Here is a 19,715-nt window from a genome sequence, read left to right on the forward strand (position 1 = left end):
TTTACTATACAGTAAAATAATAACAGAAATAAATATGCTTTAAGTAGCATGTAAGGGGTCAAACTAGGTATTTTTCGGGATTCTGAATCCAATGCAAACATTTGTTTTGCAGGAAAAATATTCCTTGGGCTAAAAACGGACCCCATAAAACTATGGTTTAGTGATGAGTCATCACTTTTCACAGTTTTGTGGCGGCCGTTTCTCGGAAAGGAAAGTTTTTTGTGCAAAACAAATGCTTGCATTGGATTCAGAATCCCGAAAAACACCTAGTTTGACCCCTCACATGCTACTTAAAGCATATTTTTTTTTTGTATTATTTTACTGTATAGTAAAGTCTATGAGAGCCCAACTTTGATTGGCTCCCACAAGTTTCCCAAGACAAATCTGCGATGGCCCTATAGCCAAATATGTTCCTTATGGCATGTTCTAACTCTGTGACAAATTTCATGCTTCTTTCATAAAGTGCACGATTTTTGCCTGAAACGCTCTGAATATGAGTGTTTTGTGACCGTGAGTATGTGGCTGACTATTGAGCGTTTTCTAATATTTTGTGGAAAGATGTGAGACGACAAATTCTGACTGTGACTGAGTTTGTGGCAGACCACCAGCTATGAAGGTGACATTATTGATAAAAGTAACAAATATTATCATCAAATATCACTAAAACAATCATTCATTAGTGTGCAATAAGTGTTAAATGGTTTTATATTATGAATAGTACTGTAATCATTTCTTGATCACCTCTTGTATTGATTGTTTAACCAGGAAAGGAATAAGCCCAAAGCTTATTGATAGCAGGTAATCAATAAATGTGTTATGGAGTTTGTAGCGGACTTGTTTCCAGCGGCTTGTTTCCAGCTCCCTACTGATAATATGACATAAAAAAAGTTACATTCTGGCTTTATTATAAAATGTAATCTCATCTTTATACATCGTTGTTGTTGGGCTGAAATCTCAGATCTCGCCGTATTCTTTTCAGGGCCCAAAAAGTGCCGATCTACAAGTTTAACCCAAAGACCTCGAACGCATTATAACTTTAACCATTATTATATGCTTTAACTATTAAAAATAAATAGCAGATCTATAAGCTCACAGCGCGGCACTGAGTGCTGAGAGCTTGTAGGGCTGCTTTTTTTGCAAATCTTTGAATATATCTTTTTAAAAGCGAACATTTGAAACTCAAATCTCTGCTTCTGGGGGGGTCCCTGGAACAACATATTTTGAGATGGGGGTCCGTGCCCAAATACATGTAATTTTGGGGGTCCTTGACATGAAAACGTTTGAGAACCAATGACTTGCACACATTTTCACGATTTTGCAAAAATAGCAGAGCTACAAGCTCACAGTGCGGCACTCGGTGCCGTGCTGTGAGCTTGTAGATCTGCTATTTTTCAATAGTTAAAGAATAAAATAATGTTGCAGGTCTAAATGGGTTTAAATATGAACACAAGGTTTCTGCCCAACAACAACAATAATTCTGGACAGGCACAAATGAAGACGGCTCTAGAGCACTAGAGTTCTGAATTACTTTTGAATAGTTTGTGATCACAAACACTTGACGGAATACTTAAAAAACAATTTACAGTATATGGTTTAAAAAACTATAATAAAATAATAAAGAAAAAATATGTCCACATTATGGACACCTTAGATTGACACAAAGCAACGGCTTACTCGCGTTAAGTTTACTCGCGTGGTACGAGAAAGGAAAAAATATATACTTTAAAAACGGTTGAACAAAGTTATTGTTCAAAGATGTGCGGGAAATGACAGCGAAACATTCCTGGAGTTTTGTTTTGTACAACATCGTACATGTGGCGACGTGTACGAAAGTAAAAAGCACCAATGGTAATGTGTAAAAAAGCAAAAAGCACCGAATAAAAACACTTTAGAAATCAACCAAGAGACGGAGGGATAAATGTACCCGTAAGCATTGAACCCTTGAGCAAAAGAATAAAACTAAAATAAAAATAGGAGTAGGATGAAGGTTCTACATAATGTCCTCCCGGTGGGGGCTCCTCACTGGCAGGTGAGTCAGTAGGACACAGCCGCACTGGCAACAACACCACACAGAAATGAGTGTGTGCGGAGGAATTAATAAGCGACTACATTGATTGGATTAATTAGCATAACGACTACATTGGGCAGTAAAATCCCAGCTGGAAGAGTGGTGACGCGTTCCTTCCGACTCTCTTTCGTCTCCCCGCCGTCCTCTCCTCCTCCCGCAGAATGAAGTCGAGGTGAAAGAGTATTTTTAAAAGGTAAACTGATATGGTGTCATAGCAACCAACCAACCAACCAGACGCGCTCCCTCCGAAGGGTAGTTGTCCAACCGGAACCTCTCGTTTAAGACAACAGTGGGGGGACTACATAGGTCACATATGCCTTACTTACTTACTTGCTGAGGCCTTTAACTTCCCTTAGGAACATAGAGCATCAATGAAACTCCTCCATCCCCTTCAGTCTCCATAGAGTCACCTTCTAAGTTCTCCTTCTCCGGCGTGTCCAAGCCTGCACACCCTCTCATCTGGTACGAAAATAACAAAAACTATTTCGCTACTCACCAAAACCAAGATATCAGTGGCGAGTTGAAAGCTTACTCTACTTAGTGGACGCAGTCTGGACCCTCCACCACACGCTTAAAATACATTTCTAGGACGAAACGAAAAATATTCCACCGGATGGAGACACCACTTCTTCTAGTATTTTTACTATTTGGCGTCACCATCGCGGTGCCAACTCACTCCTGCCGCGCAGGTCAGAGGACAGCATTCACAGAGTATTAGTCTCGTTGGTCGTTGGGTGTTATTCAGCTCTGCGACGTTGGAAGCGCTGTTTCATAAAAACTGTCTTCAACCTGGAAGAGTGTCTCCATCCAGAGGATTATTTTTACATTTCGCCCTAGAAATGTATTTTAGTTTGAAACTCTTCCGTCCCCTTCGGTCTTGCACCTTCATCTCCTGCTCTGTGGTTCTTCTCCAGGAGGCTCTAGGTCTTCATCTCTTCCTCTTGCCTCCAGGGTTCCTGGATGTTAGAGCATGTTTGGTGATGGATCCTATAGTGTCTTCGCAGTGTGTGACCTATCGGTTCCATTCCATCCTTCTGATTTGCGTTTCTACTGTGTCTTTGTCTGGTGAGGTCCCACAGGTTGGTATTGGAGACGGTGTTGGGCCAGTAGACACTGTAGGAGGCGTGGGAGGCGGCGCTTGAACAATGTCTGTATGTTTGTTGAGTATGTTGGTGGTTATGTAACAGGTTCCACTAGGGTGGATTTGACATTAGAGTTGAAGATTTGAAGTTTTGTCTTGAGTGATATATATATATATTTTTTACATGTTGAATCTGGTCCTTGTTGTGGTCACATATTATGGCGCTCTCGTTAATAGGGTGGGGGGCCACGTAGGGTGGGGTGTCACAGATGACCCTGTCATTAATAGGGTGGGGGCGACACGTAGGGTGGGGTGTCACAGATGACGATGGGAAACAACACCACCAGATCAGGAGACGCTTTCACACCAAGACTCACCTACAGGGAGAGATAGAACACAAACGTTAGGCCTCTTGTAAAACGGCACCATCTAGAGGAGAGACGGAGAACAAACATTAGACATCTTGTAAAATGGCACCATCTAGAGCAGTGATTCTCAACCTGTGGGTCGGGACCCCCAAATTATTAACTTAATGTGCAACATTGTTTTCTCACTCAACAGTAAACAAACCACCATAAGGTTTAAGTATATAGAGGGTATCTGCATATTTCTAATGTGACAATTTAAAGGACAACTTTGTTTTTTTTACAACAAGGGTTCATATTTTTTGGAGAAAAGAAAAGATGAGTGTTAAAATGCTTTCATTTACTTCTTTCTAGCGTTTTAGTGATTTTAACCATTTTGATTTCAATACATGCCCCAGGTTGGGGGCATGCATGCAAGTGGCTAAATATGTATTTTTTGACACAATAAGCCCATTCCCAAGATGCACCGCAATCTTTCATGGGCAGATGTGACTTATGGGGGCTGGTGTAAATAGTAACAAAGAAATTGCCATGTTATTGTGTCTAAAAAGACATATTTAGCCACGTGTATGCATGCCCCCACCCACTGAAATCATAATACTAAAATCACTAAAACAATTGAAAGCAGTAAATGAAAACATTTTAACACTCATCTTTGCTCCACTCTGTGAAACCTTGTTGTGAAAAAAAAACAAAGGTGTCCTTAAAATGACAAATTAAACATTGGCCAAATTGTCAAATATTAGAGGCAGAAATTGTGAAAATAGACACAATAGAACCGTGTTATACAAAATGTAATTCCCGCCGCTTATTTCCGTGTTGTGTCTGTGGTGGCTCGAGGTGGATGCGTTTTATTTCATGACAAAAATAATGTATTTCACAGAGGGGGTGGGGTGCTGAGAGGTTTCCCACCACGGAGAATAGACTTTCAATAACGCAAAACTACCTTTGGTTTGGTGAGTAGTGAAGTAGTTTTGTTTATTTTGACTGAAGTTGAGCCGTCGTAGGGGCTGAGAGATCCTAGCTGGTCTAGTCTTTTAGCTAGCCGCTTACTGACTCTTGAAAACAAAGCGTTGCATTGTGGGGGTTTGCCTACTTTAGAAGCCATGAAGGGAGCTGACTGGCCCTTCTTGACGTCAATCAATCAAGTCACCTTAATTCAAGTGACAGATGCCAAAAAGAGGGTTTGTGAGGTTTAAACACATATTATTTAATATTTTAATTATGGCCTGATTATGGCCTAACAAGCCCCTTTTGTTTTAGAGGTGTCATGTGGTCTACCTGCACAGCCTTTGTGATCTACTGGTAAGATCAGCATCTACCTTTTGGGCAGCCCTGATGTAGTCTTACCGTGATGGTGTAGGACACCTCCAGGATGGGGCAGTTAAAGCAGTGTTCATTTTGGCAGCAAATTTCTGATTTAGTTTTAGTCAAAGTCTTTTGAATAAAATGCGATTTAGTTTTAGTCATATTTTAGTCATCTGAAATGTTTCATTTTAGTCTAGTTTTAGTCGACTAAATAGCGTGACGCGTCGCAGCGTGACATTTTAGTCTAGTTTTTATTTGTTGACAAAATTGTCAATATATTTAGCCACAGTTTTAGTCATCACAGCTTAGTATTTATATAGTTTCTATTTAGTTTTCGTCAGTAAAAAAAGGTAGTTGACGAACATTTTTCGTCATAGTTTTAGTCGACGAAATTAACACTGAGTTAGAGATGGTGTAGTCTTACCGTGATGGTGTAGGACACCTCCAGGATGGGGCAGTTAGAGATGGTGTAGGCCACGGAGGGCGGTATGGCCAGGAGGATGTCTGAGCAGGTGTCCTGGGTGTGAGGCTTGACGGGGGGTCCCTGGACCATCGCCAGGGGCTTGGACAGGATCCTCTTGCTGCTCTTGTTGTGGGTGTAGAAGGCCTGCTTCTGGGACAGGCACACCTGGTGGACAGTGGTGGAACAACAAGCACTCACATGTTTCACTGACTCCACCCATTTAGATCCGAAACGCATCCATGTCACTATAGATTTTAACTTCTTTAACCATTTTATACATTAGCTATTCAAAAAATAAAAGATCTATAAGCTCACAGTGCAGCACCGAGTGCCACACTGAGAGCTTGTAGATCTGCTATTTATTTTATTTTATCGTGATTTCTTTTTAGATACCCTCACAAAAACATGCAGTAATCCTGGTCTCTATACTGCTTCCCTTGTCCAGCCAGGGCACCTGATGGAGGGGAAAGGAACTGGTTGGAATAACGTGTTCCTTCCACGAGCTATGTCCAACCCGGGGAAACTCCTCCCTGTCAGGTGATAAGAAGCAACTTGAACTCCTCATGCATAGAAGGAAGCATGAGGTCAGTCCGTTGTCTCCCCAGGCGCGGCAGAGGGAGAGCAGAGCATGCAAATCTTTGAATATATCTTTATTAAAGCGAACATTTGTAACTCAAATGTTTGCTTCTGGGGGGTCCCGGATACATAATATTTCGAGAAGGGGGTCGGCGGCCAAATTCTAGGGGTCCTTGACATGAAAAGGTTAGAGAACCAGTGACATAGAAACGTGTGTTTTTTCAAAAACCTTTTTAGATTTAGAAGACATTTATAGAATCGTCTTAAAAGGATATTTCACTTTCAAAAAAGCTTTCGGTCATGGGTTACAATGGGTTTGTATGTAAGTCCAGTACTTGAGTAGATGTACTCAATTACTTTCCACCACTCACCTTGGGCGTGGCCGTCCGTGACGAGGCGTTGCCGAACTCACAGATGATCTTCACCGTCTCTCCTGGGGTTTCACCACCAGGGGGAGAGGGGGGGGCAAGAGAGGGAGGGGTAAGGGTAAGAGAGCACCAGTGTTAATGTTGTCGACTAAAAAACTTTGATGGAAAATATTCGTCGACTACCTCTTTTTTCTCCCACTGACGAAAACTAAATAAAAACTAATACTGTATATGTATGCTGGTCCCTGATTGGCCTACATTGCAAGTGTGGTTGCCTTGACGGGAGGCAACCAACCGAACATTCGGCATAACTGCCATAGAGTTATATATATAGAATAGAGGACGGACAGCCCCAGCCATTCACTTCAATGCAAGTGCTCAGTGGCGTTTTGAAGCATGCAGAAGTAGCTAATCCAGGTGCATTCTGGGGGAAATTGGCACATACCTATGTGCCAAAATGTTTGACGTCGAGACGTAATGACGTCGCAAACGACGTTGGCGTCCGTTGAACCCTATTGTAGACCCCAGCGGCACGCTCTTATGCTCCTGCATGTTTCACCCGGCCTGAAATTCCACAGCTTTGGCCAGTAGGGCGGCCACTTCAATATTTACAAGCCGTTCTGGGGGCTTGATAACTGGCAATCAAAGTAACTGTACTAGCCAATCACAGCACGTCTTTTACAGACTTGGCAAAACACGGAACAGCATAACATCTGTTTAGCAGAGTGTGTCGGCTCTTGTGGGACAACGATGGCATGGGTTCTTTCAAAAAAAAAGAAAAAAAAAGAAAAACACTTTTGACCACAACAGACAGTGTAAAAGCAATAGGCTTATTAGGCTCCACTCTATGCTATGAGAAGCTGCTGGGTTTTGCTGGGAAAACGGAGCAATTCTTCCTAATAGACCCCATGGACAGTAATGCAGGATCAATATGAGTAGGAAAATGAGCCTATATTATTATTACTTGTGCCAGCAGAGTGCACAAGTACTGCATTCAGGGTTCACTGTCGCGTAACCACACTAAGCTATGATGACTAATATTAAGGCTAAATGTATTCACAGTTTTGTCAACTAGACTCTAATGTGTAGTGGAGAAGAGATCCAGTAGAATTCATGTTACAGTATGTTTGGTTGCAGTTGGGTGTGGCGCTCTGAACATAGCAGATCTACAAGCTCACAACGTGAGAATGGAGATGGAACGACTGAGGAGTGACACAATTGAGGATCATTATCCATTCACTTAGAATGGAGCCCAGTGAAGCACTGCGCTTCTGGGCAGATGCGCGCGTCATGCGCGTCAGCAGTGTGTGTGCGTGGTGCGTGAGCACTGCGAAGCCTTATGGGTAATGTAGGGTTTTTTGCTAATCTGGCGATAACATAGCAATATTGGTCATTATTTTTTGATAGAAACGCCAGGAGTGCCAACTATGATTTAAAGACGTTTCCAGATGTCTTTTGGCTATTTTAGCAGCCAATGTGAGAATCAAAAAGTCTGGGAGAAATGACGGTTTGGGGAGTACATACTGTAGGCAAAAGAAAAGAATGTCGGGCTGCTAAATCTGAAGTTTGGGACCAGTTCTGTGAGGGTGTGAATGCAGAGGACAAACGGCAGCATGGTTTATGTTCCGTATAATCCCGGTGATGAGGTGCATAAACATGATTGACAGCCACAGCTCTGGAACATCCAGCATGAAGAGACATGTTTGTGGAGGAGCTAAATAGAAGGCTTCAGCACAACGTGCTATAACCGGTAATAACAAAGTTCCCGTGCAAGCCATGTCTGACTCTGAAGTCACCCATGCATGTGTTAGTGGTCTTTACAGCGTTGTGCTGTAAAGACCACTCCTTCATAACCTCCTCTCTCTCCCTCTCTGCCCTCCTACCCTAATCTAAACCTCTGACCGTCACCACTCCACGTAACCTGAAAACCCTGAACCAGTGATACTCAAACTACAGCGCGTGGGCCACTTCCGGCACGTGGCGAAATGTTTATGTCCTAATAGAGTAGCATACCCAAAACGTCATTGTAGGCCTAATGCAGATCAAATGAAAGATAGATGTACTGTAGCTCTATTTGCAGTAGCAACTGCATTTGGTAGCTAGACAGTCTGGGTAATCTATTTAAGTAGATTGTTTGATTTAATTTTATTTTCCTCAGCCATAACTATCTATTTTCACAAGTTTGAGTATCCCTGGCCTAAACCCCTCCACTCTCTCCGCCTCCATTCTCTCCTCCCTTCCGACCCTGGATGCTTTCCTCTCCCTCTCTCCAAAAACAATGTTGGTAGTCAATGAGTTAAGTGTGTGTGTGTGTGTGTGTGTGTGTGTGTGTGTGTGTGTGTGTGTGTGTGTGTGTGTGTGTGTGTGTGTGTGTGTGTGTGTGTTTGTCTTTTCTTTTTCTGGAAATTAAGCAGGCTTATTTGATTAATGTGTCCAGGAGGTGTCGACATTACCGTACCGGGAACGAAGGCTTTCCTCTCCAGGCGCACGTTCATGGTGACAGGACCCGACGCACACCAGAGGCAGCACAGAGTCATGGAGTTAGAGCCTGCTAGAGGAGACTGTACACACACACACACACACACACACACACACACACACACACACACACACACACACACACACACACACACAGGCTTGATAAGCCCAAAGCTTATTGATACCGGCTACTGGAGTATGTAACATGCTCCATCCCAAGTCATGCTGTTATACAGCCTGTAAGAGACAAACATCAGCCAGCATTGTTTGTTTTATTTTTCATGTTTAAGTCTTTACTGAATATGTGCTTGGTCTACCTATGTTTTTCTTATATTAGCCTGCCATTTCTTTGCATTTGATGTATTGATGCTGATGTAAAGATGTATTACCCTGCTTATTGTAACTCGCTATGGATTTAGAACGTCTGCTAAATGCTTAAACTGTAAACATCAAAGAGTCACTGTTAGAGCCTGCTAGAGCAGTGCTTCCCAAACAGTGAGTCGGGACCCAATTTCTACAGGTCACAATCTTGTTTGCTTTTCCTACCTTAAAAGAAAATCACACCTAGTGTAAAGTGAGCGGTGCTATTCATGAGTCAATTTTATTAAGAGTCCCGCTGGCCAATGGGACCCTGGGCGCACAAAACACTTTGAGCTGGTGGTGCCAAGATGTAGGCCATATCTAGACCAGAAGTAGGCCATATCTAGACCAGATGTAGGCCATATCTAGACCAGATGTAGCCCATATCTAGGCCAGATGTAGGCCATATCTAGACCAGATGTAGGCCATATCTAGGCCAGATGTAGGCCATATGTAGGCCAGATATAGGCCATATCTAGGCCAGATGTAGGCCATATCTAGGCCAGATGTAGGCAACACTTCAGTTTACTTTAGGCTACTCACCATCATGCCATTGTGGTGAACATAGTTGAAGTGTATTACCAGTAAGACTCCCTAATCGGGAGATAAGCGACCGTCAGATCGGCAACCTCATGCAAAGTTTGGCATGGATAGGGGCAACAGTGCCGGAGAGAAGAGTAGGGACAAAAGTGCGACGTGACGGACAGACGGTCGCAACCAGATGTAGGCCAGATGTAGGCCACGCTTCAGTTTACTTTAGGCTACTCACCACCATCTCGTTGTGGTTGGCATCGATGTGGTGAACGTAGTTGAACTCGGTCACAAAGTCCTTGGCCAGGTGCCAGGGCCGGTTGATGGACACGGTCAGCGTGTAGGAGATCTGACCGTGGACGCCACGGAACGTCGACGGGAAGTTCCTGTCCGCACAGGAAAACAGAGACAGGGACAGAAGAAACACATATATTTGTTTTAAAGGGAAATCTGCCATTTTTGCTCTACGTGTAAACATTTGATAGCAAATGTTGATTTAATTTAGTTTTAGTCACCTGAAAAGTTTTAGTGTTAGTCTAGTTTCACTCGACTAAATCTCATATGGTTTTGGTCGACTTAAATCGGGAGATAAGCGACCGTCAGGTCAAAGTATACACAAAGAGGCCTGTAAGTGGCATTGGTTCCACCCACAAGTTTGTACGACAAACGGTTGATGAGTAAAGCCAAATAAAGTTTCGGCCAATCAGAGGAGGGGGCGGGGCAAAGTTAAACCAATTAAGGTGAAGGACTCTTAAGGAAGTTAATTGACACCAGCCACAAGTGTGTACGACAAACAGTTAATGAGTAAAGCCAAATAAAGTTTGGGCCAATAAGTTAAACCAATGAAGGTGAAGGACTCTTAATCAAGTCAATTGACACCAGCCACAAGTTTGTAGGACAAAGGGTTGATGAGTAAAGCCAAATAAAGTTTCGGCCAATCAGAGGAGGGGGCGGGCCAAAGTTAAACCAATTAAGGTTAAGGACTCGTAATCAAGTCAATTGACACCACCGACAGGTTTGTACGACAAACGGTTGATGAGTAAAGCCAAATAAAGTTTTGGCCAATGAGGGGAGGGGGCGGGGCAAAGTGAAACCAATGAAGGTGAAGGACTGTTGGAGCAGCAGGAGTCGGTGGTCCCCGGGAATTCCCCGTGAGCAGCCCAGTTGGGGTGTTGATTTGGTCATTTGGCCAACTATTTGGCGGCAGTGGCAGGGGGTCCCTCGTCCCTGGGGGTCCCTGGGGGTCCGTGGAGGTCCGGGGGTCCTGAAGGTTGTGGTTTGGCAGGCAAGGAGTGTGTGTGGAAAATTTCACATGGATAGGGGCAACGATGGCGGAGATATGAGTCGGGCAAAAGTGTGACGTGACAGACAGACTGACGGACTGACGGACAGACAGGTTTTGATAGTAAATGCTGTTAGGATCCAGTAGAACTAAAAATAAAAGTAATTCTATGTTTGGTTGTGCTCGGTTGTTGCGCCCTGAAAATAGCAGATCTACAAGCTCGATTATCGGCTGTTTTCAGCATGCAACCTAACACTGACACACACACACACACACACACACACACACACACACACACACACACACACACACACACACACACACACACACACACACACACACAGAGTACCCACCCGTGGGGCAGCTGACAGGAGAAGGGATAAACATGGGTTCCAGGTTGTAGTTTTGTAGTCCCACCGCTCACTGTAACACAGAACACAATGTCCCATCAGCCACTGCAACGTCAGATAAATCATAACAGTTTGGCTGATCCAATACTACTAATACTACTATGTAGGGCTGTCCCCGACTAAGGATTTGTATAGTCGACTATGATTTTAGTCATTGTGTTGATAGTCGAATGGTAGTCGAATGGCCCGTTTTTTTTTTTTTTTCTCTCGTTTTTTTTGTACTCATTCATTATTTAAGCCAAGGTTTATTAGCATGGCCTTATAAGAATATTAATCAGAATAATACAGAAACTAGCCCTTACCCGTTCAAAGATATGAGCTCCGAAATGATGTGCAGTGTGTGGATTATGGGATGTGCACTGTGCACACAGTATATGAGGGATGGAAAGTAACTTTAACTGGTGCTTGCATGCTAATATGTAGGAGCATCAATGTAAGAAATACCCGTTCCATTTAACGGCTACAGAGATACTGTGTACCGATCTGCATGATTTTGGACAACATCTGTAACAGGGCCAGAACCCCCCCCCACCCCCCCCCCCCCCCCCCCGCCTGCCCGCCCGCCTGCCCGCCTGCCCGCCTGCACACACACACACACACTCCCCCCCCCCCCCCCCCCCCCCCCCGTGTGTGTGTGTGTGTGTGTGTGTGTGTGTGTGTGTGGGTTTGTGTGTGATTGTGCATGGCCTGAACAACAGCGCCCCTCCCTTAACATGTGTGGTCACAAAAGGTACTGTAGGCTAAATAGATATAGATACACCATAAAAATGCAATTATACAGCATACGATTTGTGAAAGTGACAAACGGGCTTCACAGTTATGTCAGGTGTGTTCATATGGTGATGGTGATGCGATTTCAGATCAATTGCTCCAGCCACTGAGGAGAAACGCTGTTTCAGACAGACACTCAGACAGACAGACAGACATTCGGAAAATTATATGTTAGATAACAACAACGAAATAATATCTCTAAAATAAATAAAGTAACTAAATAATATAAGGCGAATTAAAATAATAAAATACTAAAATAAGTAGGCCTATAGCAGGTGTAAAGTTTATTCACTTAGAGCCCCGGACTCCGATGTCTGTGTGTAACAGCCATGCAACTACTGTATAGGCGATGCGGTCGCCGGTCACACATTTCTGTAGGCTCTGCCTGACACCAATATCTGTGTAACATCATGCATCTGTCCACGAGACGCTGCGCTGAGCCTGACAGAGAGACATCGATTGGATTTTATTTTACAAAACAGACCCGTCACTCGTCGGGGAGAAAGAGAAAAGGAGAGCTTAAAACACAACTCTAGTGCTGTTGTGTTGATGGCATAGGTTTATTGCCGATCTGCAAGCTCAAAACGTGAGCGTCCGCTTCGCCTCGCTTTTGGGAGTATAGACATTACATAAGGGACTTAAGCCAACTTACTTTTATCAAGTGATCTGACATGTTGCTCGTTGTGGAGTGGTAGGTCATAGCCAGATCCTGCATCTTACTTTAGTTTTGTCCTCTACTTGTTCAAAGTCAAATCAAGATATTGCCATTCGACTTGGTGCCGTTTCGATCGATTAGTCGACTATTCGGGGTCACCCCTACAACTATGTCATATTAAGGTTTAAACCGTAAGGAGAGCTGGTCAGTTAGCAGTGTGCTGCAGAGTCAGACCAGCCCTGCTGGAGTTCATTGCTTTGACTTACGTAGTTTTGCATCTTTCTTTGGCATGAGGTAATTCATTATTTTGGAGCACCTGTGTAAGATTCCAATAGTATAAACATTTCAAATAGCTTTCATATAGCCTACTCTTGACCGGTGTCCCTGGAAGGAGCTAAGCTCCAACATCTGGCTCTGTCCGGTCCCCATAAAATGTCCGGGCTCTGAAGCCCTAAATCTAGCCTAGAATATGGCCTACATTTGGCCTACATCTTGGTGCACACAGCTCAGAGTTTGTCGTACGTCCAGGCAGTGTTGTTTTTGGCGTGCATTTTAGATTTAGTCTTAGTCTTAGTCTTTTTGACGAAATGCTTCTTAGTTTTAGTCAGATTTTAGTCATTTATATCCCTGATAGTTTTAGTCTAGTTTTAGTCGACTAGAACTCAAAAGGTTTTAGTCAAGTTTTAGTCGACGAACCCACACAAAGGGTTTAGTCCAGTTTTAGTCAATAGTTTTAGTCAAAAAGAAAAGTCTTTAAATAAATAAATGAAACACAGTCAACTAAGGCAGTGGTTCTCAACCTTTTCAGGCCGCAACCCCCAAAATAATCATATTTTAACTGGGGACCCCCCACCCACCCTGACGAGTTGAGGCATAACATTTTGTATAACACGGTTCTATTGTGAAAATAGCAGATCTACATGCTCACAACCCCTCACGTTGCGAGGCATTGTGAGCATGTAGATCATCTATATTCACAATTTCAGCCTCTAATATTTGACAATTTGACCCTTTGTCAATTTAATTTGTCATTTCAGAGTTATTAAAAAGTCCTTACATTGACACTTTAGACATGTACATAAACCCTCAATACACTGTATGTTGTTTTGTTTAGTTGAGTGAGAAAACAACGTTGCACATTAAGTTAATCATTTGGGGACCCCCCAAAATAATTTGGGAACGACAGGTTGAGAACCACTGAACTAAGGATTCACATCACACGTCACCATCATGCAGAAGACAGTTCGTGGCTGGATATAGGGCTTTAGCTGTGTGACGTCACTTTTGGCTTTAGCCTAAAAGCTAACGCACATGACAAGTGAACCTGATGATGTGAATCATAAGCACATCGCAACGTGCTGATTTACGACTCTCCCAGACAGGTGAAGCTAGTTTTATAACAACAGCCACGCGTGCTGCTGTTTATTGACACTCTGAAAAGCTACTCCGTGGCCGCAGCGGGTGCCTCCGTCTCCCGCTACAGCTACGATGCACTAGGTTTTCCCTTCGGGCTTCGGCTGGAAGATATTGGAATGTCCATATGTCTTCTCTTCTTCTCCGACCACTAATAGCTTACCACCGCGGTACCGACTCTGATAGAGGCTTTACAACCCCCACGTTTGGCGCTGACGCTATGGTCCATCAACTTCTGTGAGTGAGTTGTTTGACTGTGTGTGTGTGTGTTTACTGTAATCTGATTCTGTTGTGTGTGTGTGTGTGTGTGTGTGTGTGTGCGGGCGGCGGTGTGTGCGACACTGCATGCGTGATGCGTCGTGCGTGCAAGGAGATGGGCGTAACTAACAAGGACAGGAGGATATATTTATTTGACAGACAAATTACACGCACAGTTGGCAGAAAATGGTCATGCATTTTGACTTTGTCCACACACTAACATTTTCGTTTAGTCTCGTCTAGTCAACGAAAACACACATTCGTCTCGTCATATTTTCGTCACCAGACTAGAGATTTTAGCTTGTTAACGTTACGTCATAAACGTGAAAAAAGGGGCGTCAACAAAGTCATTTTCGTCATCGTCTCGTCAACAAAAACAACACTACGTCCAGGGTCCCATTGGTCAAGCCTCGCAAGATGCACTGTGATTGGCCAGCGGGACACTTAGTGAAACTAGAAATGCAGTTCCTAGAGAAAGTGCGTGGGCTCGCTGAAAACACACACAGTATATCATAGCCAGTATAAAAAGTACTGTACAGTGCAGTCTAATGCCGAACAAGTTGAAGGTTGAATGCGATTTGTAGCTCAAAGAATGAGGTCTAGTTTTAAGTGCCAAATAATGTGGATGGCAGTAATATAAGACAACATTAATCTCCCATAGAAATTCACTGGGAAACTGTTTTTGTTTTTTTTTCTCCCTCCAAAATCAACAATAACTGTGTGTAAACATTTGTGTTTCAAAAACAAGAGTTTTTGGATGGGACAACTAAAATCCGATTCGGACGGGATTATTTTTACCTAGGGACCCCAGGTAAAATGTAAAGATCACTGTGGTCATCTGTTTTTTTTTTATCCTGTTGCTTATCGACCATGTCTGTAATAATCACGGACCTTGTGGTGTAATCATTACAGGCGTTTTACCTAATAATCGCTTCACAGACCTCTTCTAATTAATGGTGGTAGTGTCTGTCTTACCGCTGGCGTCTTGCAGCAAGGCGCTCTTGATGTTGAAGAATTCCAGTTTGGCGCTGACTTGTCTCCTCCTCCTCCTCCTGCCTCCGCCTCCCCCGCTCACCGACCAATGAACATGAGCTTTACCTGTAAACAAACCAACCAACCGACCAATGAACATGAGCTTTAACTGTAAACAAACCGACCAACCAATGAACATGAGCTTTACCTGTAAACAAACCGACCAACCAATGAACATGAGCTTTACCTGTAAACAAACCAACCAACCAATGAACAGGATCTTTGCCTGTAAACAAACCAACATATACATTAAAGGGAAACTAGGCGACTACCTGTGTGTAAAAACACTCCCCCTCCCACTCCCCTGTCTGACAGGCATCAAACAGATAGCTGTCTTTGATGATTTAAACACATCGTGATTCCCCCACCCACAACATAATCATCATGTATTATGATTATACTTGGAGTAAAATTATCTTTTCAAAAAAGTGTACAGAAAGTGTTAAAATTATGTTTTTATGTGGCCACAGCCACCAGTTCATTAAGTGTGCCTGGTTGTCAGGTGGGTGGTGACCCAGCTGAGGTTAGCCACACCTACAGTGTGTGGTAAAAAGGGGAGGGGATGATTTTATGATATCATTATTACAATGTATTTCAGTTGGGCCTTTCAGCTTTCAGGAAGTAACCAAAACTACACAGGGACAGACATTTGCATAATTATAACCACACCTTGGGGGTCTATTAGAGTAATGTTAACTCCATAGACACTAGAGTTCTCAAATTCTGCCCAAACCAAACCATACCCGACCGACATTTAGGGTAGGGTAGGGCCTAAAGTTTATGCTAATTAGTCGGGCCGGGTAGGGCCTAGAGCTCAATGAAAAAAGAAAATATTTATTTTTATTATTTTATTACTATTACTATATGATAGATCCGACCATACCCGACCGACGTTTTCGGGCCGGGTAGGGCCTAAAATGTATGCTAACTAGTAGGGCCGGGTAGGGCCTCGGACTTGCCCAGTTAGGGCCCAGTTAGGGCCGGGCCTTAATTTTCAGGCCCGTTGAGAACTCTAATAGACACATACAAAACAGAAAAAGTACAAAACTATGGCATCACCTCTTTAACTGATTAGAGAGAGCACTAACGAGCACAGAACACGTTTGACACTTTTATGGGCCAATCAATTACCTCAGTGAAAAACCCCTTCGAAGTTCAAAGGGAGCAGTTAAGAGCTCTGGCCGAGCTCCCCCTCCCCACAGACAAAGGAATCCCTGCCAGGGATGAATGTCAACATAAACAGTGGAACAGAACCAAAATACAGCCAGGGGGATGTGTCTTTCTGCAAGGAAACACCCCCAGTCCTATAACTGCAAGATCTTATAGATCACTTATTACCTCTAACAGTGAGGTCTTATAGATCAGTTATTACCTCTAACAGTGAGGTCTTATAGATCACTTATTACCTCTAACAGTGAGGTCTTATAGATCAGTTATTACCTCTAACAGTGAGGTCTTATAGATCAGTTATTACCTCTAACAGTGAGGTCTTATAGATCAGTTATTACCTCTAACAGTGAGCTCTTATAGATCAGTTATTACCTCTAACAGTGAGCTCTTATAGATCAGTTATTACCTCTAACAGTGAGGTCTTATAGATCAGTTATTACCTCTAACAGTGAGCTCTTATAGATCAGTTATTACCTCTAACAGTGAGGTCTTATAGATCAGTTATTACCTCTAACAGTGAGGTCTTATAGATCAGTTATTACCTCTAACAGTGAGGTCTTATAGATCAGTTATTACCTCTACAGTGAGGTCTTATAGATCAGTTATTACCTCTACAGTGAGGTCTTATAGATCAGTTATTACCTCTAACAGTGAGGTCTTATAGATCAGTTATTACCTCTAACAGTGAGTTCTTATAGTTCATTGGTTCTCAGCCTGTGGGGGGGGGTCCCCAAATTATTTTGAGGGGGTCCCCAGATGATTAACTTAATGTGCATAAACATAAAGTTTAAGAATAGTATAGAAGGTATTTGCACATTTCTAAAGTGACAATTTAAGGACTTTTTAATACATTGCGTTGCGAGGCATTGTGAGCTTGTAGATCTGCTATTTTAACAATAGAACCGTCTTATACAAAATGCGCTTGTCAGGGTGGGGGGTCCCCAGTTAAAATATGATTATTTTGGGGGTCGCGGCCTGAAAAGGTGGAGGACCAGTGTTACAGATCAGTGGTGTTACCTCTAACAGTGAGAGGTCTTATACATCAGTTATTACCTCTAACAGTGTGAGGTCTTACATATCAGTGACCTTACCTCTGACGGTGAGGTCTTACAGATCATTACCTCCAACAGCGAGAGGTCTTATACATCAGTTATTACCTCTAACACTGTGAAGTCTTACAGATCAGTTATATAACCTGTAACAATGTGAGGTCTTGTAGATCAGTGACCTTACCTCTGACGGTGAGGATGATGGAGGTGACCTTGGTGTCCTTAGTCAGGTCAAAGGTCAAGCGTCCGGTCATCAGGTCTCCGGTGGTCCAGGTGTTCCTCTCGTTCAGAGCGGTCAGGTTGATGGAGAAGTTCTTCAGCGTTTGTTGGAACATCGTTAAAAAATCAAAAATAAATTCCAAATAATAAAAAGCACACCCAGAGTGAGGTGAGCGGTGTTATTTTACGGGTCGGTTTCATGGAAGCGTCCCGCGAAGCTTGGCCGACGATCATGTGACCTGCATGGTCATAGGTAGCCTAACAGACACACAACCGATAACTGACCAATGACAGTCCGGACAGAAAGACAGACACAGCGGGACAGACAGAGCCAGATGTAGGAGCTGGTTTAGCAAACGCTCAAAAATAAAACAACAAACAAACAAGCAAGCAAGCAAAAAACACAAGCGACCATTAGAAACAACAGCAGCAGTGCTGTGTGGCTGCTGGTGCTCTGCAGTGCTCAGCTGTTCTCATGTCTTTAGAGAAAACACTCAATTCCTTATAAATAGACATCCTGACATAGTAATCATTCTCAACACACGGTGAGCATGTGTGTACGTGTGCATGCGTGAGTGCGTGCGTGCGAGTGTGTATGTGTGCATGAGTGCGGTGTGTGAGAGTGAGTGTTGCGTGCGAGGCTACTAGCTACCAATGTTTTGGAATCGGCGTTGCCAGAATCTGTGAGAAAAGCAAGTAACAGGGTCTAAAAAAAGGTCCAAAAAGAATAAAGTCACATTAGTAGCCTATCATTCATTTCTTTTTTTTTTGTCAAATAAGTTTTATTGCCAACAGATTATCAACAACAGGATGTATCAGTTATCAGATTAACAATTTTCTGTTTTAGCATATATAAGAAAGAAAAGAAAGAGGAAAGAGCTGAAAACAAACAAGAAATAAAATACAATATGGCATCAAAACAACCCCTTCATACCCTCCCACCCCTACTGCTCAGTGACGAAACGCATAATAGAGAATCAGAATGAATTGTTCAATGGACATGCATTAGAATAAACAGTCTGTTTACAATAACATCATCCTTCTACTCAGGTAACGGACAAGGGGCAGCCAGATCTTATCAAATTGTGCCTGTCTGTCTTTAAGTGAATATCGTATTCTCTCAAGGTGAAGTGTACTAGTCATTTCATTAAGCCAGTGTTTAAATGCAGGTGCTTCCTCTTTTTTCCAATGAGTTAAAATCAGCTTCTTTGCTGTAATCAGACCATATGAAAGGAGATGTCATTGTGAACTTGTCAAGTTGGAAATGGGGTCTGATGTGCCTAAGATAATTCGTATTGGGTCAGGGTCAAGCCTATCATTCATTTCTAATGGGAAATGTGCGATGCAGTCCGGCGAGTACGACATGCCGACGTTCACGCCGTATCTGACAGACTGTCATGGACAGATCTAATTTGAATAAAGTTTGTTTCAACCAACTTCATTCTAATCTGATCCGTTGGTCGTTCTGTGCAGCCAATGAAAGCAGCTCTGCTGTGCTGTGCGTATAGGTGTGTCTGTGGGAGATGACAGGGAAGTGATCCAAACAGAGTGACTGTCAATCAACAACAGCACTGCCAAGGAGGCTAGGACACACCTACGTGTTGTTGGAGCCGTGGCAGACAGAATTGCGTTCCATGTGTCTGGCGTCCGATTCCACAGAGCCACTGGGAACTGAATTATGTCTTAACATTAATACCAGTAAGACACCCTGAGGGCGATAAGCAACCTCACCCTAAAGGGCGAGGCCGTGTGCACAAAGGCGTGTGCACATGGGCGCGTGCACGCATCCGCCTGGGTGACGGCAGACTGCTGGGCGAGAGCTGGAGCTTTGGCATGGGATCAACTTTTCATCAGACAT

The 19,715-nt window shown here is 43.3% G+C and overlaps 1 protein-coding gene across 1 annotated transcript; it reads right to left on the bottom strand.

Moving 5' to 3' along the window:
- Positions 1-362: 362 nt before the first annotated feature.
- Positions 363-17,973, bottom strand: LOC308294975 (arrestin domain-containing protein 3-like; the record flags this gene model as incomplete). The annotated part of the gene is made up of 8 exons (XM_080737911.1): positions 363-3,526; positions 5,247-5,450; positions 6,233-6,294; positions 8,688-8,790; positions 9,837-9,984; positions 11,234-11,303; positions 15,363-15,485; positions 17,823-17,973. 8 exons carry the CDS (start codon positions 17,971-17,973, stop codon positions 3,431-3,433), a joined length of 957 nt encoding a protein of 318 aa, XP_080594037.1. The 3' UTR covers positions 363-3,430.
- Positions 17,974-19,715: the final 1,742 nt, after the last annotated feature.

The sequence above is a fragment of the Nannobrachium achirus genome (genome assembly GCF_963921795.1).
Source record: "Nannobrachium achirus genome assembly, chromosome: 12".
In the NCBI taxonomy this organism is placed as follows: Eukaryota; Metazoa; Chordata; class Actinopteri; order Myctophiformes; family Myctophidae; genus Nannobrachium; species Nannobrachium achirus.